Here is a 26,702-nt window from a genome sequence, read left to right as displayed (position 1 = left end):
GGACTCCCCATTAGGTAGAGGACCAATAGGGGATCCATGACCCTCTTGCGGACACTCCCATAGGGCTTAAAATCTGGGACTCTCCACCAATTGCGCTTAAAACTGAAAAAGCTTCTTTAAGGAAACGTCTTCAAGAAAACTTAAAAAACGAAGTCCAGATGCTTTTTTTCCAAGCTCCTTAGACCATACAGGCTATACATACAATAAAAATTCACATTTTATAACTGAAATGCTTAATTATGTGGGGTAAGAAAAAGTTATAGAGTATATTTATACGAAACATGTATACTTACTGCATTTGATGTATTATAACCGCGTATAATTCATATTAAAGGATGTAACACCTGCAAGTGTGTAAAATAACGGCTTTGATTTTGCCACCCTAAGAAATGTCTCTAGATCCACCCCTGACGTCTGGGACAACAGGGCATCCCCAAAACATACATATGACAGAGGTGCAGCCCCTCGGCAGGCTTCCAGACGCTGACCAACCTGCTTAATCAAATGGGTGGAAGAAGTGGCAACAACAGAAAAGTCTAAATCTAAACAAGTAATTAATCACACTAATACTTGGGTTGAACCAACCTGATCTCGCGTGTTCTTGCGGCTCTCTGAGGTTACAGCAGCATTTCACGTCTCTCGAACATTAGAAATGTTCCACAAGGTTCAGTTTTGGGTCGACTATGCTTTAATTAGACATGAACGAGTTACCAGACAGCTGTAAAGACACAGAGGGTCAACTGTGAATGTAAAACTGTAAAAACCGTGAATAACACAGCGCTAACGGGAGGAAATAAACACAGAGATGAGCAGGAAGTCCCTAAAGAATCAGCTACAAACGCATCACATCAGTACCGTCAGTGTTCTCCATCTGAGTTTGTGTCTCAGTCACAGGCTTGTGGTCCAAACTCCAGTTAGTCTGACTGAAGTCGAGGGTGAACTGTTGTTTTTCACTGATTTTCCTCAGAGACAAAACTGCGTGGCTCCTGACACCAGCCTCGTCCACAGTGGAAACCCACAGTAGCGTCCAACCTCTGATGGAGGGAAACATTTCTGCGTTTCATCAGCTTCTCTCAGATTTATCACAGAAAAAACCTCAAAATCCAGACAACGAGGAGACAAATGAACCGATAGAATCTCACAAATTACTCCCCAGATTATCACACAGTATGACGTCATTTATTTCTCTAATAGTAATCACCTAAGTACCTATCAGAGCTTTAATTTACACACCGGAGCTCGTCTACAAACATCTAAACCTTAACAGTTACTTGATGTTATAATTACAAAGAAAAAAATAGAAAACTTCACATCATTATAAGAAACAAATTATTATTATTACAAGATCAATTTTCTCCTGTGAAGTGACAGCACTCGGCCTCCATATTTAACTGGATTTTATTTTGGGGACCAGGTGAGGAGAAAGGTGAACAGAGGCCTCCAGGAAGTTCACAGACCACACGTGCTGAGTTTTCATCCTTAGCAATAATCAGAAACACAGAACATCTTTTAAAAAGACCCACAATCCACCTGGTGTCTGCTGCCATCCATCAGAGAGGTCCGACTGAGGCGGGGTCAAAGACCTGAGCACCGTTAGTATCGCCGGGGAGGAAGTCGAGGACCCACCAGGAGCAAAAGTCCGGAGAGGTCATCGTCACACAGCAAACCTGAACACCAGCTGTGAGGGTTTCAGTTTCCTCTGACTTGCATAAATCTGCTGCAGTTGGTGAACATGATGAAATATTCTATCAAAGAAATGCTGGAAATGCTCAACATTTAGTTTTACACTTCCTGGGCGAAGCAGGCGACCTGCACTTTCTCTAACGTCCACTAGAGACAACAAAACAGCTGCATGGCTCCAGTTTTATGTGGCCTGCTATGTATGGGGGCGTGGCCTCTTTGACTGACAGATGGATGGTGACACAGGCGGCTGCGGCTGCTAGCTGTCTGTGAGGCTTCAGACCAATAAAACGTCTGCTGCTAAGAGACGGTCTGAGGAGGCGGGGCAAGAGTTTAGGTGCACAGTGAAATCTGAGATTGTTCATTGGATGTTACTGAGCACTGGTTAGCAGGTAACTCCGTCTGTGATAACAACCCAGCTGTTATTCAAACATGGCCACTTCAAACCCAACACGGCGCCAACACCGAGGTTTCAAATATTCAGAAACCAACGGACGACATCATTTATACGCTGGCTAATATGAAGATCATCAGGTTGCCTGGTAACTACACAAACTACAGGCCGCTGCTTAAACTCAGCCACTTCAAACGTCATCAGGTTGTTAAAAGATCATATAAGTCCTCGTGTGTGAATGTGTGGATGACTGAATGTGTAAAGGGCTTTGAGGTCCGTAGGGACTAGTAAAGCGCTTTACAAATACAGGCCATTTACCATCCTCACCACCATATTTACGGCTTGGCCGAGCCACCTCGTCCACAGGACATCTGTGTCTAGCTAATCTAAGCTGAACCTCAGCCTCATCAGGTTTTGGTGCCCTAATCTCACCAGACAGGAACTGAAGAAATCAAAACCAGATGTAAACCAAAAGTCTGACACGGTTAGTCCAGCCAATCAATGAGCACCAAGCTCTCCGTTAGTTTAATGTAAGGATAACAGCCGAGGCAGCTAACAGGTACGTGAGGATCTCTGCTGATTCGCCCTCTGAACTGTGACATCACAAATGAAGCACTTTGGATTTGGGGAAACTTTCCTGAATGTGGATCTTAGTTCAGATTTCAGCCGGAAGGAATAAATGGAGGTTGAATTATACGGTCATATTGTTTGTTACGCCCCTAATCTCCTCAATGTGCTCACACGGTGCTAATTGGCCACACCTAGTCCGGTGTGGTATTTGTCGCCTTTTTTATGTTGCGGCTTTTGAGCAGGGTCGTAACATGTTGGAGGAGACGATGCGGTCCGAGCTCGGAGAACTGCGAGGCCGGATGGTCAGAAAGGTCTGGAGGAGACGGCGAGGAAGGCCGACGGCCGGCTTCTGGACAGCAGCGGGCTCTTCCAGTGCACCTTCATGTGGTGCCTCAGGTTGGACTTGGAGGAGAAGCGCTTGTCGCACTGCTGGCAGGAGAACGGCTTCTCCTTGGTGTGGATGCGGCAGTGGCAGATGAGTGCTGTGGACACCCTGAAGGACTTCCCGCAGTCGGGGCACTGGTAGCGTTTGGGCTCAGTGTGGATGCGCCGGTGGTTCTTCAGGGACATCAGGTTGGGGAACTCCTTCTGGCACGAGCTGCAGAAGTAGGTCCCGGTCTTGTGGCTGTTCTTGTGGTTGAGCAGGGAGCTGGCGTGGCGGTACGAGCGACCGCATTGGCCGCAGACGAAGCTCCTGGAGCTGCTGCTCGAAACCACCGGCCTCAGATCTGGGAGGAGAGAAACACGAAGGTTTCAGTTCAGGGTAACCCACAAAGGGTCTGTCGGCTCTGAAGCTCACTGTCAGATCAGCCAATCACAGAGTCGGAATATTATGTTGTCACTCCAACTTTCCAACCAGGAAAAGCTGGAAAACACCCCCAAAGTCTCCAAACTTCTCTTTGGAATTTTGAAACGAGCGGCTCGAGCGTGCCATTTATCAAGTCAGTGCCGAGAACGACCGAAGGTTTATTTTAGGGAGTGTGCTGTGCAATCATCCCGAGCTTCCTTCAGGTAACACTGATGGGAAATATCTGAACAGTAACACCTGTGTTACGCCTGTCACGCACTGCCTGCAGCTCCTGTGATTGGCTGCTTCCGTACCTCTTATCTCGTCTCCTCAGCTCCACTGTCAGCCCTGCACAGGTGTGACCGCCGACAGCAGCCACGTGAACACATACATGGGTTATATATGGATGCAGTGCAGGACCATAATGAACGGCATCACGTTTCTGACGCTCGTGATTTTTCTAAAAAAGGAATTAAAGTCACAGGATGTGAAGAGTTTCATTATAAACTGATAAACTACAAACGTGTCCGATAAACGCTGAAACACTTTAATATCGTGATTATGTTTTTTAGTGTGAATTAAAGATCAGATTGTCATCATCAACATTAGAAAATAAACACATGAATTAAATCCTCAGATAAACAGAAAATTACAAAATCATTTCATTTAACAAACATCATAATTACTGGCGCCTTAAATCAGGGGTGTCCAACGCCAGGCCTCGAGGGTCGATGTGTTTTAAACGTGTCCTTGATCCACACAGATGATTTACGTGTTCTCCAGAGGCCTGTTAATGAACTCGTTTAATTCAGGGTGATATCTGAAACCTGCAGGACACTGGCCCTGGAGCTCCCCACCCCTGCCTTAAAACAAAAAACCCATTTATACGTCAGCGACTCGATCGTCTTTTAACTGACAATTAAAGCTGCATGTTTGCTGTTATTATGAACTAATGATAACTTAATAACACCTTCGGCTGTTTCCTGGGGGAGAAAAGTGTCCAAAGATCCAAAATCATCAGTGATGACACAGAAAAACCTCACAAAGTTTCTGTCACACATTTCATAACTCTGCGCTGTCAGCTTTTACATTAACATAGTGATGCTGAATTATTATTGTGACTCAGTAACTTATAAATAGTAATTAAACACATCTAATAATGAGTGAACATCATTTATGGGATAAAAACTGCAGTTTTTCCTTCAGTGAGTGAAACATGGATTTTTATTACCGTACTATCTGCACTATAAGTGCACTTCAAATCCTTTATTTTCTCAAAAATCAACAGTGCGCCTTATGTATGAATTCTGGTTGTGCTTACTGACCTTGAACCGATTTTATGTGCTACACGGCGCTCAAACATCTATCAAAAAATGTTTTAGTACGACTTTGGAAGCTACTTGATGGATTGTTGGAGCATTGCGGCTGCCGTAGTCTGGAGCCTCACGGAGTGATCTGGGTCCTGGGTCCTTGGGCTAGCAGTTAGCAGGAAGCTAGCGGATGTTAGCTCGCTAGTTTCGCTAGTTAGCTAAATATGATATAGCATGTTCTGACTGAGAGATTTATGAAAAAATAAAAACGTACAGCTCTGCTGTCACTTCCAACATAAATGAAGACAAACTTAACAGCAGTGACGTTTGTAGGGTTACTGAAGTTGGGCTAGCTGCTATATAATGATGTGCTACATGATCGCTAGCGACACAGCTATGTTAGCATAAACACAGTGAAGCTGCAGGATGAACGCCAACTTTCTTCCACTCGATAATAGTTAACGTGAAGGTTCCTGATGGTTAGAGACAAATGCAATCGCATGGCAGGATGCTGTAAACGGACCAAACTTCAGTCAGGAGAACAACTGAGATAATCCATCCACAATACGAGGTTAGTCATTAATATACTGCAACAACATGGGAATAGAGCAGCTGTGAGAGAATACAGCATTAATGAATCAGTGGTACAGAAGTGGAGGAAGCAAGACGAATGAGTCTGACTGCGTTGTTTTGCTTAATGCACTTTAAGGTCCAAAAAAATATAAAAATACGGTAATAGCAGCTATGTGTGTCACAAACATTAGACTCATAGTTGTGTGAAAACGACTTTACTTCACTGACGCTGTAAAAACCTTCAGACATCTGCACTCTGACACTAAAAGCTGGAGATGCATTCAACAGGTTCTGCACCGACTTCCTGCCGACACCAGTGAAGGCGCCGGGAGAGACGTCGATGCGGACGGAGTGAAAACACCGAGTGTCACTGTGTTTTTCAGCTATTTATTTTCAGTACTCAGCAGTAGGGTTATAGTTTATGGACAAGATCTTCTGTTACGAAATGAATTATCAAAACATAGTTTATAAAAGTGTATAGTAAGCATTACATATATATGCATGGAAACCAAAAGTTAGAACTCAAACAAAAGAAAAAAAAGGGGGTGGGGGGCGGGGAGTAGTAGTTGTGCCAAACCAGTCCTCTTCTTCTTCTTCTCTACAAACTAGTTGAAATGCAGGCGGAAAGTGTGACACAGAGAAGAGCAGGCATGGCGAGGACAACCAGACGGAGGGTGGACATTTATTACTTGTGTGTTCTAGATCACACGGACTCCTACAGCACTTGACGGTCACTGCACGGCTTCACTTTTAACTTTTCTTTTTTAAACTAGCACCAGTGCTGAAAACACGCACACGCACACACACACGCTTCCCAAACAATTAAATAAAAAGGAACAAAACACCAATAAATACAGGAGGTTACCATAAAGAGGAACAGAAAGGTCGGCGAGCACACCGAGGCGTCCCTTTCAGTCTGATTTGATGAAGAGGAGGAGGAGATAAATATGGAAGAAGAGAGGGATGAAGGAGCGTCACATCATCACTCGTGAAAGAAGGCAAGAAGAGCGTCTCCGGCGTGTTTCAGGTCCTCAGTGGAGTCCACAGAGAGGGGCATTGTGGGTAAAGGAGGGCGGGGGTGTTTACATCAACACAGCTCTAAACTCACATCCTAAACACTAGCGCTGTCCATTACAAGTGTTAATAATAATGATAATATAAATAAATGAATTACTACATGATCTGTCATCTTTTTTCCTTGTTGCAGAAACGTCGAGTTCGTACAGCCGCTCGCCTCCCGCCGCTCAGGCCACGCCTTTTTGTTTTATCATACTTACTGGGGCTGGAGAGAGGAGGGAGGGGAGGGGTCACTTCCTGTTCATACGTGTGGACGTAAAGCGCGAGAGCGGACAGTTCAAGGCGGAGCTGCTGGTTTCCTGAAAGCTTTTTAGACTGCAGTTACACCTACTGAACACCGGGGGCAGGGGGGAGGTCTGAGTGTTGTCATGGAGATCGATCACAGGGGTTTGTTGTGTTTTTTTTAATGAAAGTTGAAGGATTTTTATTGGTTTTTGCTGAGATTTCCACTTCCTGTGACCCGCAGGAATAAAAGCTGCTCGTAGTTTAAAAAGGTTTAAAACTGCGCTCTACATAATGACCACCAGGAGGCGACACCTGCAGACACCAATAAAACGTTCTTCTTTCCTCATTAAACACCTTCAGATGGAGGCGTGGCAGCGAGAAAATGGGTGACATCACACCGGCTACGTTTGCTTCTGGCTCGTGGCGCTGTGACATCACACTCACAAAAATGTGTCTTTCTAAAAGAACTGTAAAAATGGAAGTGAATCTACCGTCTCGAGGATTTCTGCCTAAAACCAGACGAGTGCTTTTCAGCTCCACAGTCTCATTTATTCTGGAAGAGCTCGAGAGCGCCCCCTGTGAGACAGGAAGTCCATGGGTTTGTTGCGTTAATGCTGTCTGTTAAAAACAAATCCTTCTGGGGCTGAAACAGAGTGGATCTCGTGAACACGATTATTTAACATTAACTCGACATGTTTCCAAACAGCTGGACTGGATTCTGCGTTTTGCTGTAGCTCAAGTGAACCTGAGCTTAGAGCAGCTGGATTTAACCGAAGACAAAACGAGAGTTCAGCACACGGCGATCATCGCGCTTCCATAATCGAAATTCTGATTTTATTCATTTGTGTTCACTGCACTGTTTTCTCAAGGCTGTGCGATTACGCCACCAAGCTCAGAGTCCAGCTGTGGGTCAAACAGCTGGATTCAGTTTCACTCTCTGATACGTTTATTTTAGCGTCCGTCGTGAGGTCGAGGGCCGTTTGGAAGCTCGGAGTCTTTTACTCACTTTGAACCGTTTGACACATTTTTTTCCCTGCACTGAAAACGAAACGACGCCTAAAAGGAGAAATAAGGGAAGCAGCCGTCATTCCTGCTGATGTTCCTGAGTGTTTCCTCCAACCTCCTCCTTCAGGAAGTCTCTGATCTATAAATCTGTAGGAGCTTGAGCAAAGGAAGCAAACGTTTTAAAATACTGACAGTTAATTAACCTTTAATATTTAACAGTGAGAGGATAATTAATGATGTGTAGTGATCGGCTGTGTGTAGACCGACGTTCTTACACAATGACACGGCGGCACCGTTAACCTTTGTTATATGACGCTAACTTTTTAACGGTTCGTGAGGCAGACACGGAGGCAGACGAGACCCAAACTATAACCGAAACATAACATATTACTCTCGACTTTGTGCAAATGTCTGAATACATTCAGTTAGTTTGGTGGACTTCCTCCGTGTTGTTTTATACTTTGATTGGGTTGTTTCCTGTTAGTGTCATGCTGTCTGCTGATTGGTGAGGAAGCGTAATGAAAGGAGGCGATTCTCTCTTTTCTTTTTTGTTGCTTCAAAGAGGTGAAATTATATCAGGACACTTCGCTGCATGTACAGTTTCCTAAATGAAAGCTCGGACCAACCCACGAACATCCCCGTTTAAATAAAGTTTAAATAATATAAAAAACTGGATATAAAATCAGACTGAGGTATGAACTCTGCTGGTGTGATAAGACGGAGGCCTGAGGAAAAATATTTAAACGCCAATCAGCTGATGATCAGATTAAAAGGAGTCGTCTTGTGATTCTTCATCGCACACAGACGCCCGGTCGCTGCCCGTCAGCGGGCGGTGAAATGGTCCACGACCACTCCAACAGTCATTTTCACATGAGAATGTTTGGTTTGAACATATGACACGTGTTCTGCTCACAGCATTAGCGTGTTCACAAACAGGACGCGCTACAGGAAGTCTGAAAACCCTCTTTTTAAAAGCTGATCACGTCTTTAATCAAACTTCAGGCGCTACGGGAGAAAGGCCATTTTAAACCGCACGCAAGCCGCAGCGGTCTCTCAGCTCTGGGTCCACACGTGTGAACAAGAAGTCAGGAAGTGGTCACCGCTGCAACACACAAGAAGACACGCACACATACACACACACGTTTAAAGCAGTCCCTCTGAGTCCAAAGTGTCCATGTTCAGTCCTAAAAGTTCCCACAAGTCATTGCTGCCTCCAGGCCAAAAGGATAAAGGTACAAAACACGAATCTGGCCTGCACGCTGTTGATCAAAACAGTCCCTCCAGACCAGATTAAAAACACTGTGACGAAGGCCACGGGAAGAAAACGTCCTGTAAGACTCCCGCGCTCCATCTGGGTGCAGCGTGATGGCTGCGGCCTCGTGGTGCGCCAGTCCGTGGCAGGGAAACATAACAAGGCAACATGCAGCAGGGGGTCAGTCCAGTCTGCCTGTCAGTCAGCGTGCGGGGCAGCATAGCGCTCTATGAGGGTGTGTGTGTCTGTGTGTGCGTGCGTGTGTGTGGGGCGTCACGTCATCAGTCTGTCCTCCACACACACCACAGCCACACATGGTCAATGAGGAAGGCTACGCTACATTTTTGGCACCTCCACAATCTTCGGCATGTGACCCCCCCACCCCAGCCCCACTAAGACCGTGATCATCATCAACACCACCTCCCCCCCCTCACCCTGCAGCTTATATGAAGGGGCCGCCAGGCATACCCAGGAAGTTGGGCGCTCTCACGGACATGGGTGGAGGCGCCGACGAGCCGCTCCAGTGCACCTTCATGTGGTGCCTCAGGTTGGACTTGGAGGAGAAGCGCTTGTCGCACTGCTGGCAGGAGAACGGCTTCTCCTTGGTGTGGATGCGGCGGTGACAGATGAGCTGAGTGGACACCCTGAAGGACTTCCCGCAGTCGGGACACTGGTAGCGTTTGGGCTCAGTGTGGATGCGCCGGTGGTTCTTCAGGGACATCAGGTTGGGGAACTCCTTCTGGCACGAGCTGCAGAAGTAGGTCCCGGTCTTGTGGCTGTTCTTGTGGTTGAGCAGGGAGCTGGCGTGGCGGTACGAGCGACCGCACTGGTCACAGACATGGGACTTGACGACCTCGCTGTTGCTCCCTTGGCCGCGGACTTTGGCCACGTTGCTGGGATTGAGTCCTTGCTCTTGCATCAGGGTGAGGTCCAGGCCTGACCCCCAGCCCAGGTCCTGGGAGCCCCCTGGGCGGGGCTGCTGGGTTCTGGGCTGGCGGGGCTGCGGTGTCTGGCCATGAGTGATCTCCATGTGGAGCCTGAAGCTAGCCTGCGTGGGAAAGGCTCGCTGGCAGGACCGGCAGGTCAGCTCCCGCTGCTTCTGGTGGACACGCCGGTGGTTGTAGAGCTGGGAGGAAACTCGAAAGGCCTTTCCGCAGTCGTGGCATCGGTGGCGCCGCGTCTCAGAGTGGATACGGCGATGGTTCTTCAGGGCAAGCAGGTTGGAGTAGGTCTTGAGGCACACGGCGCAGTGGTAGATGCCGACAGTATGGGTGTTCTTGTGGTTGAGGAGGGAGCTGGCATGGCGGTAGGAACGGCCGCACTGATCACATCTGTGCAGGGACAAACAAAGAAGAAGAGGGGTGGAGGAGAGAGGAAGGAGATTAGCAACGGAACATGCATGTCCGATTTCAATGCTGTAGCCAAATTCATCTGGTTACCACTTTTTCTGGAGAAGTATTTCAAGTATTTTTACTAGTCATCATCTAGGATGTTGCACATACAGGTATATGATCTGAAATCCGGCTCAAAGCTTTCAAAGAAGTCTACAAAGTGGTGTACCATTAATGATTTCTACACAGGTCATAGGGGAGAGGACTGCTGGGTGGGTGGGTGAGGGAGGGAGGGACATGGGAGACACTATGGAGAAACAAGTGTAGGGAACTGGAAGGTATCTGCTGCTCCCTGCACTGCACAAATAAAACAACCGTCTGTCTCAGCCTTCTTTGGATACTGAGTGTAGTGATGAGAAACCATCAAACATGCCCAAAGAACCACTACCATGTATCAAGACTCCTGTAGGTGTTAAGACTGGTGACCTGTGGACATGTGCAGTGCAGCTAGCTCCAAATACTTCCTAATCTTCCCTTTCAGAACATCAAAATGCAACAGCCCCATCACATAACTGCAGTTTCTAATCTATTAGCTAACCAGTGTCAGAATAAACACAAAGACTGCAATCAAAATCAGAACAGAAGCAAGGAACACACAACATCAACACTTCAATATGCTGCACACAAAATACTACTTAAAGAGTTCGTAAAAAACAAAGCATGTAAACAGTACATCTGAACATGACATGTTTGACTGAGGCTAGCCTAAAAATGTCTGATATATGCTAACTGTAAGCAAACGGGGTTGACTTATCTGGTCTCTCCACTAATTCAATTTGTCCAAACTTCAGAAAAATCCGAATTCCGGCACGCGTATGGTCCCAAGGAAGCCGGATTGGAGATCATATACCTGTAATAGACATGTAGAGACCTAAATTTATCTTCACTATTTGTTTGTTTCAACTTCGAAGAATCACAAACAACTGACGAGAACTCACGTGTACCGACACTCTTCGCCCTCTCCCGTGGGTGCAGTGGCCTTCCTCCTGACTTCCATGCCTACCTGGTTGTCCCCGCAGCGGTGCCTGGCCAGACCGGACCTCCCCTGGAAACTCTTCCCACAGGTGGGGCAGCCAAACGGGGTGGCACCTTCCTCGTGGACTTTCTGGTGGTTGCGGAGGAACCGGGCCAGTCGGAAGGCTTTCCCACATGTGTGGCAGATGTGCTTCTTCCGCTGCGTGTGGATGCGCATGTGGTTGCGTAGAGCCATGTAGTTGGTATAGGGCTTGTCGCAGAAGTTGCACCTGAAGTTTCCGGTCTTGTGGGTGTGCTTGTGGTTCAACAGGGAGCTGGCGTGTTTGTAGGCGCAGCTGCATAGGTCGCAGGCATAGGGCCTCTCGTCAGAGTCCATGTCTACCGAGTTCTTCTCGGTACTGATGGTTGTCGAGGTGTTGGTGGAGGACGATGAAGGCAGGTGCTGGGCTGGACAGTCATGAGCCGCGAGCTCGTCAGCTGTGGCAAAGCCTTCGCAGCAGCCGTCGCACTCGAAATCCATCTGAGCGCCAGGGCCTTGTGGGCCTTTGCACAGGCCGGCTGTAGTGTGGGTAGCGAGCTGCCTTTGGGTGCGGAAGCCCTTGCCACACTCTTGGCAGTTGTGCTTCTTTTGGGCAAAATGGAGACGAAGGTGGTTTTTCATTGCCAGCCTGTTCGGATATGTAGAGTTGCAAACATTGCAGTGGTACTCTCCAATTTTGTGAAGGTTCTTGTGATTGGCCAGGCTGCCCGCATGGCGGTAAGTCTTTCCACATTCTTCACAGGCAAACGGCCGCCGTGCACTTTCGGCAGGATCAAACTTCTGGGGTCTGGAAGTACCGGCTGACGAGTAGGGCTTTTTGAACCCTTGGTGGCTGTATTTGACCCCCATCACCTGGCCCTTCGATGGCTCCCCCCTCATAGTCTGCATTTGAGATGGGTCAGGCTGCTGGAAGCGGGAACCGTTTGGGCCGGTCCGAACAAGGCCTTTGGCTCGGTGTTCTTCATGGAGACGGAGATGGTTGATCAATTGCTTTTGGATCTTGAAGGCTTTGCCACATTCTTCACACTTGTGCCTGTAGCAAAAATAGGCAAAGGTAAAGAAAAAAAAAAACAGCAAAATCTCTTTCAGTACATTTCAAAAGCAAAATGACACTTTGTAGGGATTTCTAGGGTGGCCTAAGTCAGATTCTTCATAAGGTTAGCAGTTCTCAGTAGTTTTACCAGCCTCAGACCCCTACCTACTTTGGCAACAATTCTCCTGTACTTCAAAGTTTAGATGAAAACCAATGAAAACGTTATCCACAAATCTTGCCAACTAAACTCAAAAAACTCACTTTGACAGAATGAGACCTTTATTAGCCAAACAGTTTTAATTTGTCACATGCCTCAAATTGGTGCTCAGTACCTATAACTGTAAAGTAGCTACAAAATTTACATAAAAATAAACAAAACATTATTAACATCTTTACTTTATTTACAAAACAAGAGTAACATGATAATTTTGGAGTTGACCTCCAGTAGGCACTACCATTAACTGTTTCTAATGTTAACTTTTTAAAGAATTTGTTGAGAGACATTCGAAACTGGCAGAAGGCCTACCTCTTTAAGTCAAAGTGGGTCCTTTGGTGATTCTTGAGAGCCAGCAGGTTGTAGTAACGTTTTTGGCAGACAAGGCAACGGAAAACACCGGTCTTGTGGGACTTCTTGTGGTTAAGGAGAGAGCATGGATGTCTGTATCCTCGCCCACATTGGTCACACTTGTGGGGCTTGTCACTCTGATCAACCATTGGCCTACGTCCATCTGCGCCAACGTCACAACTTCTTCCAGCGACACCACCGCCAACGCCCTCTCCTCCAGACATCCCTTTGGCTCCATTTAGGCCGGGCTTGTTCATCGAGTTACCTCGATTCTTCCCAGGGCACAGGTGGGTGATCAGATGGTGGCGATCGGCGAAAAACATGCCACAGTCAACACAAATGTGGCTCCGGCCATCCATCTTTTCGTTGCCGTTGGCAGAACTCCCTGCAATACCCTGTTGCTGACCATCTGGCCTTTGGGGCCCATGGATTAACTGATGATTCAGGAGATCCTGCTTTCTGGCAAAAGTCTGGCCACAGGTACAGCAGATCATCCTCCAGTCCTGCTGCAGGTTGGAGGGTCCTGGCCCTGTGGGGTTGTTGGCATGACTACGCAGGTGACTTCTGAGAGCTCTCAAACTAGCATAGTGGTTGCCACAAACTGAGCACTGATACACCTCTCCATCATCATCGTCCTCTTTGTCATTGCTTCCCATTCTCTTGCCTCCACTTTGAGGATACTGCCGTTGACTGCCGCCTTCTTTCAGGCTGCTGGAGCTTCCAGCAGGCAGCGAGGTTCCACTGGAGCTATGGTAGTTCATATTCCCCATAAAACCATTGGACATAGTGGCCTGCTGCTGCTGCTGGCCACGGCGGGGACACATGTGCGACTTGATGCCAGACACATCGCCATACATCTCACCGCAGTCGGCACATACGTGTCTGTCGGCTTGCCGGTGAGCAGAGCTGCTCTGGGAGAGTGAGCTGCCATCAAAGCGATCATGGAACTCAAGAGAGTCTAGCCCACTGCTGTGGCCTCCGTCTGGTACAAAGTGGGCAGCTTCGCCGAGATTTCCTGGCAGGGAGATTGGAGTGGTGGCACCACTACCTTCCTGGACGTAGCTCTGCTGCGAGTCCAGAGTCAGGGGCTCTGGGGATAGCCAGTCGTTGCTGTCATTGTTAATAGGCTGATTGGAAGGACGACCCTTGTGGCTTCGTAGGTGACTATGTAGTGCTGCCAGGTGAGGGTACTGCTTACAGCAGATGGTGCACTGGTAGTGGCCCGTTTGGTGGCAGCGTTTGTGGTTGACCAGGCTTCCTGCATGCCGGTAACTTTTGCCACACTCCCCACACTTAAAGCGCCGCTCTTCATCATCTGGAGAATTAGCCTGGGGCACACGACCTCCTGACGGGGAGGCCACCGAGCTCTGGGATCCAGAACTTAGAGTCTCCGAGTTGAGGATGGAGCTGTCCTGACTATGGGAGGGAGGGTGGGGATCATGAGTTAGATAATGGACTTTCAGTGTCTCCAGATCTGGGTGTCCGGCGCCACAGTATGCACATGTATAGATGGGGTTGTTGACTGGAGGGCCCATAATGGGGTCATAGGGGCCCCTCTTCTCAGTCGGCACTGGTGGCAGAGGCAGAGGCAGAGGGTCCCCCAGCGCCGGCGTGTATGCCGGGGATCGGACAGCACTCAGATTATGAGGCATGATGCCTGGAAAACTCCGTGGCAGGCTGAGGGTAGGTGAAGCAGTGTTGTGCAGCAGAATGTGTTCTTGGAAATCTGCCTTATTTGGCAGCGCTACCTGGCAGAGGTGGCAGAAACAGGCGGTGGTGTCTTCACTTTGAGACGACTGAGTGCCAGTGCTGCGCTCCGAGTCGTGGAGGCTGCTGCTGCTACTGCTGCTGCTCACCATTGAGGCCCCAGGGGTCTTGAACTTCGAGTGAGTTCTCTCGTGGCTGTTTAAGGCAGCCAGGTTGCCAAATTGTTTGAAACACACAGAGCACTTAAACGTTCCTTGTTGGTGACACTTCTTGTGGTTCACCAGGCTACCGTGGTGTCGGTAAGTTCTGTCACACTGATCACACTTGAAAGGTCTGTCCCAAGCGTCGTCGGATTCAGGGGAGCCTTTTTTTCCGTGTTCGTCTGTCTCGTGGCTTTGCAGGACACTATGTCCCATACCACTATTGTTCAAATGGGAGCGCCCAAACCCGTCCGAGAGGTCCTGGGTGAGACCGTAGTCCCTCTCGTCGTGGCCGGCTTCTTCGGGCACTTCCTCGCTTTCTTCCTCTGTGTGTGCACTACTAGGGGATAAAGTATGGATCCGTAAGTGATTTTTCAAAGCTACTGCGTTGGGCAGCGTACGTGTACAAACAGGACACTGGAATGATCCAACTTCGTGAGATTTTTTATGATTGGCTAGACTAGCTGCGTGTTTATAAATTCGTCCACACTGTTCACACTCAAAACGACCGGTCTCTTCTTGCTGATAATGTGCTTTCATATGTTCTAGAAGACTTGGAGTACTCGGGCAAACCATATCACATTCTTTACAGGGGAAACCCTTGGCACGACTCATATCATGCATTGCCATAGTACTCTAAAGCAAATCGTTTGGAGGGAATCACGGTTCACAACAGAGCAATGAACAGTGATGTTGAGGAGGTGGGGGAGGAAACGGTAGGGCTTAGCTCTTTAGCTGAGGGCAGCAGTGGAGCCCATTTTCTCCCTGGGAGCCGTCAGCGCAGGTCAATCAGGACCCACCCCGGGAGGTGGCGGGCCTGCGGGGGTCACACCGGCCAATGAGGTATCACTGTGGAGAAACAAAAGAAGAAGAAGAAAACAGGTTACTCAAAGACCTACTTATCTTTTTTTTTTTTTTAAATCTCGAAGTTCAGTCCAGGTCCCTCAGTTTAAGTTTCAGCTATTTGCTTTTGATTATAACAGAATCTCAAAATCACTGGGATGTTCAGGAAAGCCCTACAAAGATCATCTAATATAAATAGTTTGGTCCTAGGTTCTGTTATCATTTTAATTTTCTTTATTATGCTTTTGCATCACAAATTATATAGATGGATATAAAAATTGTGGATGGTGATCTTAAGGATCAGCAATAGTCCGAGTGATCACTAGCAGCTTGCTAACCACAACAATTAAGTAGCACCGTTGCACAAGCATCAGCTGTAGCTTTAATAAAGTGTCAGACCAAACATTTCAAATTAGTTTAACTGGAAAACTCTAGAAACAAAATATCATTTTTTATTATACCAATAAATGTCAGAAAAAAATAAGGCAGTGGGTAAGTGCTTTAAATCTTCATGTTATCTGAAGGCCATCAGACAGCGATACCTGTGGTTGCAAAAACATTTCCCATCTTATGGAAACTAATTTCTTAGCTGATCTCTAAAAATGTCTTGTAGTTCATGGTCTCAGTTGTTTTGGGTCATACTCAGGGCTCGCAAAATCGCTAGCCCGACATCCCGCAGCTAGCGATATCTCCGGTTGGGTGACCAAAATCTATCTCAGCCCCGCCCGTTGGGCTATATGATAACCGATGGGCGGGGCTGAGATAGATTTTGGTCGCCCGACCGGAGATATCGCTAGCTGCGGGACGTCGGGCTAGCGATTTTGCGAACCCTGATACTGTTCAAAAGTGACTTTTGGACAGGACGATCCGACTTGTGAATGGATCGGCCCTACTGGTGTCTGGCCGTACGGCATACCGCTGAGCTAAACCGGCGCCCAGAACTAAAAGACTTTAAACCAGTTCAGTCGTCTTATTATGCCGATTCCCTTGTTCCTAGCACATGACGCTCAATAACAAAACAAAATGAAAATTTATTAAAATTAAAAACAAAATCAGTGATCACCACAACTGACCACCGAAAACCCCCAAAACCTGACAGAAAATAGTCACATCGGACTGGGGCGGGCCTCAAATTATCCTTGAACCAAAGAACAGGGTTCGGTTTAAGACTCCACACATGGGCACACCTTTGTTTACCGTTTAAATAGCCTCACTCTCTCACCCTCCCCCGTCCACGGTCAGGTAAACCTGATCCAGTCCTAGTCGCCACGGCAGGGTGAGAGCAGAAAACCACCTGATCTGCACGATGATAACGGAGCAGCAGGCCAAACTTTAGGAAACACGTCAGGTGTAATTCAACCTCCTGATTTATTTGAATGTGACAACTTGTTAAAAACTTGTGTATCCCCTCCAATGTGTGAGGCCACGCAACTCCATTTATATTTTAAGAGAAATATTCCGAAACTATTTTGATATTTAAAACATCAATTTCCAGTTTGAAAAATGTCCTGCTTTTCTGTGTCAGTAATGGTTGGATCACTTTTATGTTCTGAGAAGGGAAAAAATGTAAAAGATTATTTTTCACTCATTAGACACAACAGTTTGATTAAAATCTGCCTCGATCAAATAGTTTGTGTTTTCTGTAAGGACCCCGGTGGGATGCAGTCTAACCAACCAGAGACCGAACCTCTAAAGTCCAGATTAGTTGGACTTTACACGTATGACTGAAAAACCAGAATATCAGTGATGCAGGACCTGATCCGCCTCACTGTGCATTGCACTGCCTATGAAACTACAAACAGGACCCCTGCATTGAGCACAACGTGAGTAAATACCCACAAATAATCACTGTTGTTTGGATTAAATTCAGACCCATCATGCAGGAGGAGTGAATTTTGTGAAATATGGATGGATGGCAGCATGGCACTCACTCAATGCTTCTTTGGCCAAGTGTGAGAAGAAAATGAGACACTTAAAGAGGACAAGCTCAGCCGGTTAACCCTTTAAAGCCGGTCAGAGCGGGCATGCTCGGTTTTGCGCAACTACTTTTAAATCCCTGTAGAACCGGAACCACGTGAGCTAGCGCAATAATTTGTTTTGCATATGAAACCGGAGGAGTTGTACTGACATCTTATGCCATCAGCTTGTCCTCGGTCACAGTTTCCTTCCACATATAGCTTTGCAGAAACTGCATAAAAAGCACTTGCAGCAACAAAAACATAATATTCCAGAAACACGCTTTGCCGATCTGATCAGCTGTTTGTAACACTTCCCACATTGAAACAGACGTCAGCGCGAGCGATCGCATGTCCGCCATTTCCTGCCCAAAACCGGAAGTGACATCATTTTCGCAGAAAATGTAGTTTTTACTTGTAGGCCTTAAAAGCCTATACTGGTGTTTTTAAAAGTTATGTTTGACTTTATGACTTTCTGTGTCGTTTCTGGGATGCTTAGGACTCATATTGCACTGCTGGAAATAGTTTATTTTGATGCATATGCTGCTTTTTTGCAAATTTGCATTATAATATTTATTTTCGTTTTTCCTGCAGTGTATAAAAATTGGTGTATTTCAAAAATAAAACTATGAAGACACTCAAAATAAATTTCCTGTGGTGGGAAACTATTTTGTGCAACTTTTTTGTATTTACAGTTTTGAGGGATAAGCCTCTTAAATTTCTCTAACTAGAAATATATGTTAAAAAAACAAACGATTTTCAATTTTTTGTAGTTTATTGCACTTTTTTGCAATTTATGTAATTACTATGCACTTAATGCAGACATATTATTAAAATTTGGGCTATAATGGTTGTATTGATGTATATCAACTTGAAATGCTCCCAAAAATGGCTCCACAGCATGTAATAATATAATATAAGCTCTGGCGGACTTGGTTCTATGGTAGGTCTTAAAGGGTTAAAGACAAGAAAGCAGTCCAAGCGGACGCGCTGATGAATCGGTCCTGTTTGGGTTTGCTGGGACTGAAAATGCTCCGAAGCCGGTTTCTTTTATGATTCCAGGAGCAGTTGCTGTGTTTCTGCTGGTTGTGGAGGCGTGAGATTCAGGTTTGTCCAGACATCGCGTGACAGTGAGTGCTGCACCTGTCAGCGAGTTTCACTGGGACATAGAGAATTCCCTTATTTTCCAGATTAAAGAAGCACAAGTGGAGGAAATGTCGGTCAGCTTGGCCTTCAGGTGTCGCGTTTTGTTCCACCGACAGCTCAAACATCCTCACTCTACAAAAGCCACAGCTCCACTTCAGAAACGGCTGAAATGTAACTGCAGCTCGTTAAAATGTGCTCTCCACAACCACAACTCGCAGAATTATACGAAAGTATATTTTAAAAAACAGTTTAAAATGCTTGTGATTATTTTTCTGAGTGAGACATTTGGTGGAAGTCTGACACAAACTGATCAGGAATCAGTTCAACAGATCCTTCAGTGGGATTAAAGTGTCTGCGTCCTTTTTAACAGGCTCATGTGTAATCTGTAATCTGTGGCAGATTACAGCAACCGTTCGTGTTCATCTCATTACACACAGTTCAAACACTGGCTCGAGGCCCGCTCAAAGACTTTCCAGGTTTCTCCTGATAACACAGATGCCTATAAAACTCCAACACGAGCTCATCTCTGCAGGTTCAAGCCTCGGCCGGTGTTTGGCTTAAACACCGTTCATAACGTCGGTGACGCCAATAACCAAGCATATGAACAAATCTGAACATCATGAATCACAGCAGAGATGCACAGATTTAGATTTTCTACAACTGACGCCTCGGAGAATTATTATTTTTTTGTGAAAATGTAAAATATTGTTTCTTACGTTTCTGAGGGAGTTAAAGAACTGTCACTGCACTGTCATTTAAGATCTATGGGCTCAAATTGTGGTCAAAATTCGTACTTGAAACTTGAGTGCAGAGTGTCACACGTATTTTTTGGCCACACACACAAATCTTTTTTTACACATACAAATCCTGATTTACAAGTACAAAATATTTATGACCACAATTTGAGCCCATAAAAATCATTTAAAATGAGATCCTCCAAAGCCACAGTCCAAACATCGTCTCCGTGTGCAGGACTTTATGAAAAGGAGATATATACACAAACCTACACAGTTTGTGTTTTAGGCTGTTAACATGGGGGTCAATGGGTACGGACTCTCTGCTGCCTCTGCTGGATGTTAGAGGAACTGAAGCGTTTAGAACACAAAGGGTCTCATGGGCAGATTTTCTGATGGCGTCACAACTGAACCAGCCTTTGCTTACGATGGTTTATAGAACAGCCGACGTCTATAACGACTGATCTGAGATTTCAGCTTAATTTAAATGTGAGCAAACCGAAAGGCTGAAACCTCCTGTTAGACATAGTAATGGACCGCCGAGCTGGTGAGCAGCACCTCAGCTTCAAACTGCCGACTGTGATGCAGCAGCAGACAGTATAAGTCTTAAAGCTTAACTTTATGGACCACAGCTCAGGTGTTTCGTGAAGAAGGAAACACCCAGATTTGTGTTAACATATCACAGTTATGTGTGCCGTCTCCACTGGAGAATCTCTAGGAGCAGGAAAAGGCCCGGAATACAGATGTTGGCTAACGGGAAAAGAGCATTGACAGGAAGGAGGATCAAATGGTTTACAAGCCGTCACGGGCGATAGCGTCAGCACTACGAGGACAACCTGGTCATCAGGGGTGGGGGAAAAACCGATACTGTGTAGTATGGTGATATTTTGTTTGCTAATAATGTATGGATACAGGGACAGCAGAAACTGATATTTTGTTACAAAAAGGTTTTTGTGCTCTGACTTCAGAGCATGTTGATCCTTTTTCTGAGCAAGAATCCTGACATTCCTTCACTGTCCAAATGTGTTTCACTTGTTTTTGGCAGCAATAAACATGACAGTTTACTTATTTTAATTTAAGACATGTTTTATTTTAATTAAGTTTAAAACTTTTTTATTTAATGTAAAATTATATTTTGTTTTAATTTACTTTCAAATTCTTCAGTTGCTGAAGGGGCTGCATAGTTTTCATAAACTGCATAGTTCAGAATAGCTATAATTGTACCAGATGGTTGATTCAGTTAAGTTGGACTAGACTGTAATACAAACCGTTCAGTTTGTCAACAATCAAACTGAAATGAGAGAAAGACTGAGTGTGAGACTTTGATATTAGAGAAAATGAATATTGATAAAGTTTACCTTTATGTACAGAATCTGAATATCGCAAAATATTTAAAAAAATTGCAATAATATCGTATCGTGCGTTAAGTATTGTGATAATATCGTATCGTGGGATGTATGGTGATTCCCACCTCTACTGGTCATCAGGTGGCATTTAAGGTCTCGGGTTTGTGTTTATGATCTCTTTGGCTGAACAGAGAGAGGAATTATGGGAATTCAGCTAAACAAACTTGCTCTGAAACCCAACAGCACCCAGTCAGCAGCGAATATATCAGCGGCGAGGCTAAACTACAGGACTGATCAGACACAAATATACCCAATCAACCACGGATGTTTGATCAGTGCATGTCTCATTAAAGGTGAACTACCTGTGAGAGGACAGAGGTCACCCGGGTCTCAAATGTGGCGCTGCAGGTTGGAGCTTTACGTGCGATTTAGTCGACATGTTGTTGGATGTTTGTTGAATATAAAACATGAGCATGAAAACCTGAGCTGAGCAGCACAAATCGGTCCAGGAACTCAAAACGATTCAAGAGGAAGCAGAGACGGATTGTCTGCGCAACAGATCACGCCAATCTCCACACAAAAATATTTACCGTCGTACCGTAAACACCACAGTCGTTTCATTAATGAGCAATTAACAGATTCACCGGTAATGAGCGAGAAACAGAAGAACAAAGAAAGAAAGGAAGGAAGCAGGAAACGAGGTGAGACACGAGGGGAGGCGTGGGGGAGGGGAAGGAATGAGGGAAGGGGAAAACAGAAAGGGGGGGAAGGAGGGGTTGGGGTGGGGGGCTGCAGTGGAAAATAAAGGTGTGGAGGAGGGTTTGATTGGCAGGAGAGGTAACCTGAGGAGGAGGAGGGGAGGTGCTGACGAGCTGCAGTCTGACAGGCAGCGAGGAAAATAAACAGCAGCAGGAGCGAGTGAAGGATGTGAGGGGAAACTTCCTCTACATCTTCCTGCAGAGCTTTACCTGCAGAGCCCCCCACCTCAGCCCACAGGCTGGTGCCTTCACCAGCGGGGACACAAAAACCAGATCGGTGCCTTTTCCTGCACATAACCCACCATCATCGCCTCAGAGCAGGCGAGTGCTGTTTATCAGAGCTGCGGCGCATCAACATGTTCAACTGTGTTATCTTTATCATCCTCTTTGATCATTATGAAGCTTTTCGTTTGTGAACTCGGCACTTTTCTGTTTTTTGCTTCTTGTTTTTTCTCCTTGCAGTTCCTCTGGGGTCCAGCAGAGGCAGCAGTGACTCCGTCCCCATAGACTCCCCATAGAAGCTAAAACTGTACAGCAGAACATGTTTACTGCAGAATAAAGACGACAGCAGTAGCTGCTAATAAAGTTTGGCACATCTGTAAGGACCATTTACTGATGAGTCATTACTCAAGAAAAAAAAAACAGCTGAAAAAAACTTTTTCAACGTATTTTTCAGACTCTCAGCAGGAAACGGAGCATCTGACACGGCATCGCTGATGACTTACTGTCCACTCTGCACATGTGAGGAAGTAAAACACATGACCGACATGTAAAGGAGAGATGGACTTGTTACAGCCACGTGTTTAAAACCAGCCAACCCATTACTTCCTGTCATGTGTCTCCTGTTCCACTGATGGATGTCCATTTTAAACACAGCAGAGTTAATAATGAGCCCACTGTATATACAGTAATCCCTGACAGCCCCAAGTTCAGGCTGCAGACTGATTGACTCTCAGTTTATCAGATTTTTCATGCCATTGCATCTCTGCGAGGTCACAGAGCTAACAGCCAAACAGAAGATGTGGACGCATTTCTATTATTTATATATTTTTTTAAACCTAATGAGGCAAAAATTTGCTTTCTAGAAATCGCTGAAAATTCCCCATTAAGACTTTTCTCTTACAAATTTAATAAAATCGTTTATTCTGATATGGCAGCGAGACATTTTCTCTGCCTGAATATATGCTGGTTAGGCTGAACGCAGACACCTGAGCGTGTTCTGTTACTTTCATGTAAAGGAAACGATCGAGAAGATAAGACATGAAAGTGTGAAGCCTCCCAGCGTGTTACACAGGGACTCTGTGAATCGCGCTGCTGTAGCAGAGTCCAGGAATAAACGGAAACGAGCAGGTCGCCCTTAAATGCCAAGGTTACGTTCAGACCGCCACTGCGACGAGTTTTAATGATGGAGAGGAGGAGCGGGGGAGTAAACAGGGAGGAGGTGCTGCATTCGGCCAGATGTTTGATGTGAGGACAAAGAAAGCCAACGGCAGTAGCAGAGGCGACAGGAGACGCCACCGGCGAGGGAAACAGGCCAGTCGTGATTTCATTACACAGTAATCTGGCGTTTATTTCCTCGCTGTTCAGTCACACAGACCAAAGATTAAAGTGCTGCGAATTTATTTCTCCTTTACAAACAAGAACAAATCACACACTCCATTTAAATATCAGTGATTCGACTCTCAAACGCTCAGAGTGCTCATGTTTTATTGGCTGAGCGTCGAGGTGAATCTGAAACACGAAGAGGGACCTGAAATGTAAACCGTCTTGTTAGCGCTCTGCCATCAGCCACAGGTAGGCGCGCAGCTCTACCTGTGGCTGAATCAAACAGCTGAAGCGTGTGCAGTCGACGGTGGATCTCAGATCCTCACTGAGCTTCAGTTTCTCTGACTTAAAGGAGACGCTGGAATATTTCTGTAATACACTCAGATTACTTCAAACTGCGTATGATCGAGAATTAATTATTTCAGAATATCTGCATTTTATTTTTAATGCATTCTGCACATTTACCTCCGAGTACTTCACAGAATAACCAGAGGACAAATTTACAGATACTACACTGAAAATAATCACATTTAATCAAATTCCTGTAGAAAAAGCCAAATTCCCTCTCTGCTGCTTTTCCGTCTCATACATGATCAATAAAGTGAATATTTGGAGGCAAAGAAACTGATTTGAACACTTTCAGCTTTGAGGGTTTTTTTTAATGAAGTAACAAAGAACAGCCTACCTAATGAGAATAACGGCTAATACAGCCTCATGTTTGACCATGTGGCTCATCTTACAGTATTCAGATTTGCATATTATTAAATAACAGTTAAACACTCATTAGAGCTCAATTACTCAAATAAAAGAAAAATCAGCAATTATTTTTACAATGCATCGCTTCCTTTTTCAGACAAAAAGGCTGTTTTTCTCTCATATACGATCAATAAAGTGAATTTATGCAGGACCAAGTCAAGCAATCTGCTTCAAACCCTTTCAGTTCAACAAAATCCAATTAAAAGGAAGAAACTAAATAACTAAACTGTATAACAAAGAGAGTTATTTGAGATTTTAGTGTCCACATTTAATTTTCCTGCTTTTCCTTTGCGTCTCTGAACTTTTAGTTGAACCAAAGATTTCCCCACTGTCCCACGAGCATCACAGCTTTAGAAACTTGTGTTTTCATGTTACAGCAAATCAAAAATATCTCATAACCCGAGTGACTCAACATTTCAGATCCTATTCAGTTTTTTCCCGTGTGAAAACTCATTTTCTTCATGTTAAAACAGAAAATATCTGAATAATGACACAAACGAAAGTTTAAAAATATACCTGACACTCAGGCTCATACAGTTTTTCTACACATGGATTCATATGATGTCACACAGAGTGGACAGAAGCTCCACCCAACTTTGTATCATATCTAAATGTTTGTGTAGTTACACACCTTTCCACTAAAAGTAAAATAAACAACTGATTTTTTGTGGGCCACCCCCCTCTCACCCAGTTTGTACCAATAAATAAATAAATAGATAAACTCAACGCCCATCTGGTGTTTCACCCTTTAAGTATCACTCTGAACTGCAACACATTGTTAACACTTAACAGAGCCGCTTTGTGGCTGGGAGCCCACGCACGGACCCGAGGCTGCTCACAGAGACGTCCACGGCGATAATGTGGGTCAGGTTTTCCACACGAAGCGTCTCATTCACACTGGGATGTGATCGGGCCCGGGAGCGGCAGCCAATCAGCAGCCTGTCACTTTTTCCTTCCATCATGTAAACAAACCGCCCTGCTTCGTTAAACTACCGCAGGATCAAAAGAGCCGCTGCGCTCGCTCCCGCCGCGGTGTTCCCCGCTCCTCTCTGCCCGGCGAAGGCAGGTCTGCCTCCAATGTGCGCAGCGGGGCTCCCTGACCTTGGCTTGTCTCCTCTCGGTCGGGATTTGCTGGGACAAAGCGGGGCATCTTCTCCTCGACACCCGGCCGACATTCCCTCCTCCAGACCCCAGCTTTCCGCCGCTGGAGGAGGACGGGGTGAGCGATGGGGGAGACGCCTGTGGCTGTTTTCCTATGTGATGCTCCCAGCAGAGCTGGTAGATCACCGGCAGCCATCAGCCCACTTTCACTGAGACCCCATCTCACTCGGAAAATGGCTTTCGAGCAGCGAGCCATTTTCCCCCAGCTAGCGGGGGTTAGCTCGCGTTTTAGCCCCGCAAACGGAGCCCGCTGGTGGTCTCCAGCTATGGGCCGAGCGGGGCTCACTGAGCGAAACACGACGCAGATTGACGGCGGAGTGAGTCCCGACCGTCTCCGTCTTTGTATAAGACGCATTTTGTGGAGAAGAGGCGCTGAAAGCACGCGCACGCACACACGCACACACACGGCCGAGCTAACGCTAGCGTTAGCACGCGGCTAGCCCGTTAGCAACCCCCCGCTATGACAGAAAGGGGGTATAACGGAAGTTCAACACAAGAAAGCACAAACAGACAGACAAAAACACCGTGGCCGGGCCGCACACGCCACCGAGAGCCCGCACTTTACTCACAAGCGAGGAGAAGCTGCAGGAACTCGCAGGGGTTAGCGTCCCAGCTAGCCTTAGCAACCCCAGGCTAGTCCGGAGCGACACAAAGATCTCGACAAACACACCGCGGCCCCCTTTGATGGAAAACCGCGTTTTCGAGGCGTTTCGCAGCGCACACTTACCCCTCAAATGGCCTCTGCGCCCGCAGGGTGAACGATGCACGGCGCGGAGATGCAAAATGAGCCACTTTCACGGATTAGGCATGATTATTTTTCCTCCCCTGCTCATCACCGACTTTTGGTTGTTGGCTCGGTCCCCCTGCCGCCGCTTCAGCAGCGTACTTCCTGCCGCTGCCGCTGCTAGCCGAGCGCAGCGCCGCTCGGTCGCACGCGCGTCATCACACGCACAGTGAAGTCCTCGCGCCGCTGTAGCGGCACGGCGCGCTAGCGGCGCCGGGCTCTCAGGGCTCGGACTCAGCGGTGTCCATTTTGGCGCAGACACACCGACCGCAGCTCGCCCGAAAAACAGAACCGAGCCGAGGGACTCGTTCAGGCGCTCACACCTTGGGCCCTGCAGCCGCCTCTGTGTCGGTCCCTGTGCACACTAATCAGCCGCCAATTATTATCCCACTCAGTGCGTGCACCGATCACACAGGTGAAGGTGAGGCCGGTCTGCATGACGCACAGACTCGTGCTCAGGACTGGGAAATCTGCAGTGTGACCATTAAACACTCACCTGTGCTGTTCTGTCCCCGCAGCAGGTTCACACACACCTGAAACATGCTACACTTTGCTTCTTCCTTCCTTCATCATAACGGTAACTTTGGGACTTTTACACACTGTAGTAAACCTTGCTCAACAAACCCAGGTGATATGACGTTATATATGGTGTATAATATGTGATACAGGTGTCACAGGTGTAATGGTTTCTAGAGATGTTGCTGCAGCACGTTCCTGCATTGCTGATTGTCTCCCACAACAGGGATGGACAAAGAAGTCTAAACCAGCCTTCTCGGTCCAGCGCATCATTTTCAATCATTCATACATTGTAGCTCAGATGTTGTGTCTCTGGGGTACAGATGGTTCTGAATCTCTGAGTCCACCCAGGAGCTGACTCCCTTCAGTAAGAG

General features: G+C 46.5%; 1 protein-coding gene across 1 annotated transcript; it reads right to left on the bottom strand.

Moving 5' to 3' along the window:
* Positions 1-670: 670 nt before the first annotated feature.
* si:dkey-89b17.4 (zinc finger protein 646) lies at positions 671-25,942 on the bottom strand. Its single transcript, XM_087840192.1, has 5 exons — positions 25,756-25,942; positions 12,839-15,633; positions 11,203-12,312; positions 9,342-10,204; positions 671-3,372 (listed from the first exon to the last, which is right to left on the bottom strand). The coding sequence occupies exons 2-5, from the start codon at positions 15,412-15,414 to the stop codon at positions 2,948-2,950; spliced, it is 4,974 nt and encodes a 1,657-aa protein (XP_087696318.1). The 5' UTR covers positions 15,415-15,633; positions 25,756-25,942; the 3' UTR covers positions 671-2,947.
* Positions 25,943-26,702: the final 760 nt, after the last annotated feature.

This window comes from Neolamprologus brichardi, chromosome 4 (genome assembly GCF_056152115.1).
Source record: "Neolamprologus brichardi isolate AB-2024 chromosome 4, ASM5615211v1, whole genome shotgun sequence".
In the NCBI taxonomy this organism is placed as follows: Eukaryota; Metazoa; Chordata; class Actinopteri; order Cichliformes; family Cichlidae; genus Neolamprologus; species Neolamprologus brichardi.
The sequence above is the reverse complement of the archived record's forward strand: the minus strand, read 5'-3'. Positions and strand labels throughout refer to the sequence as shown.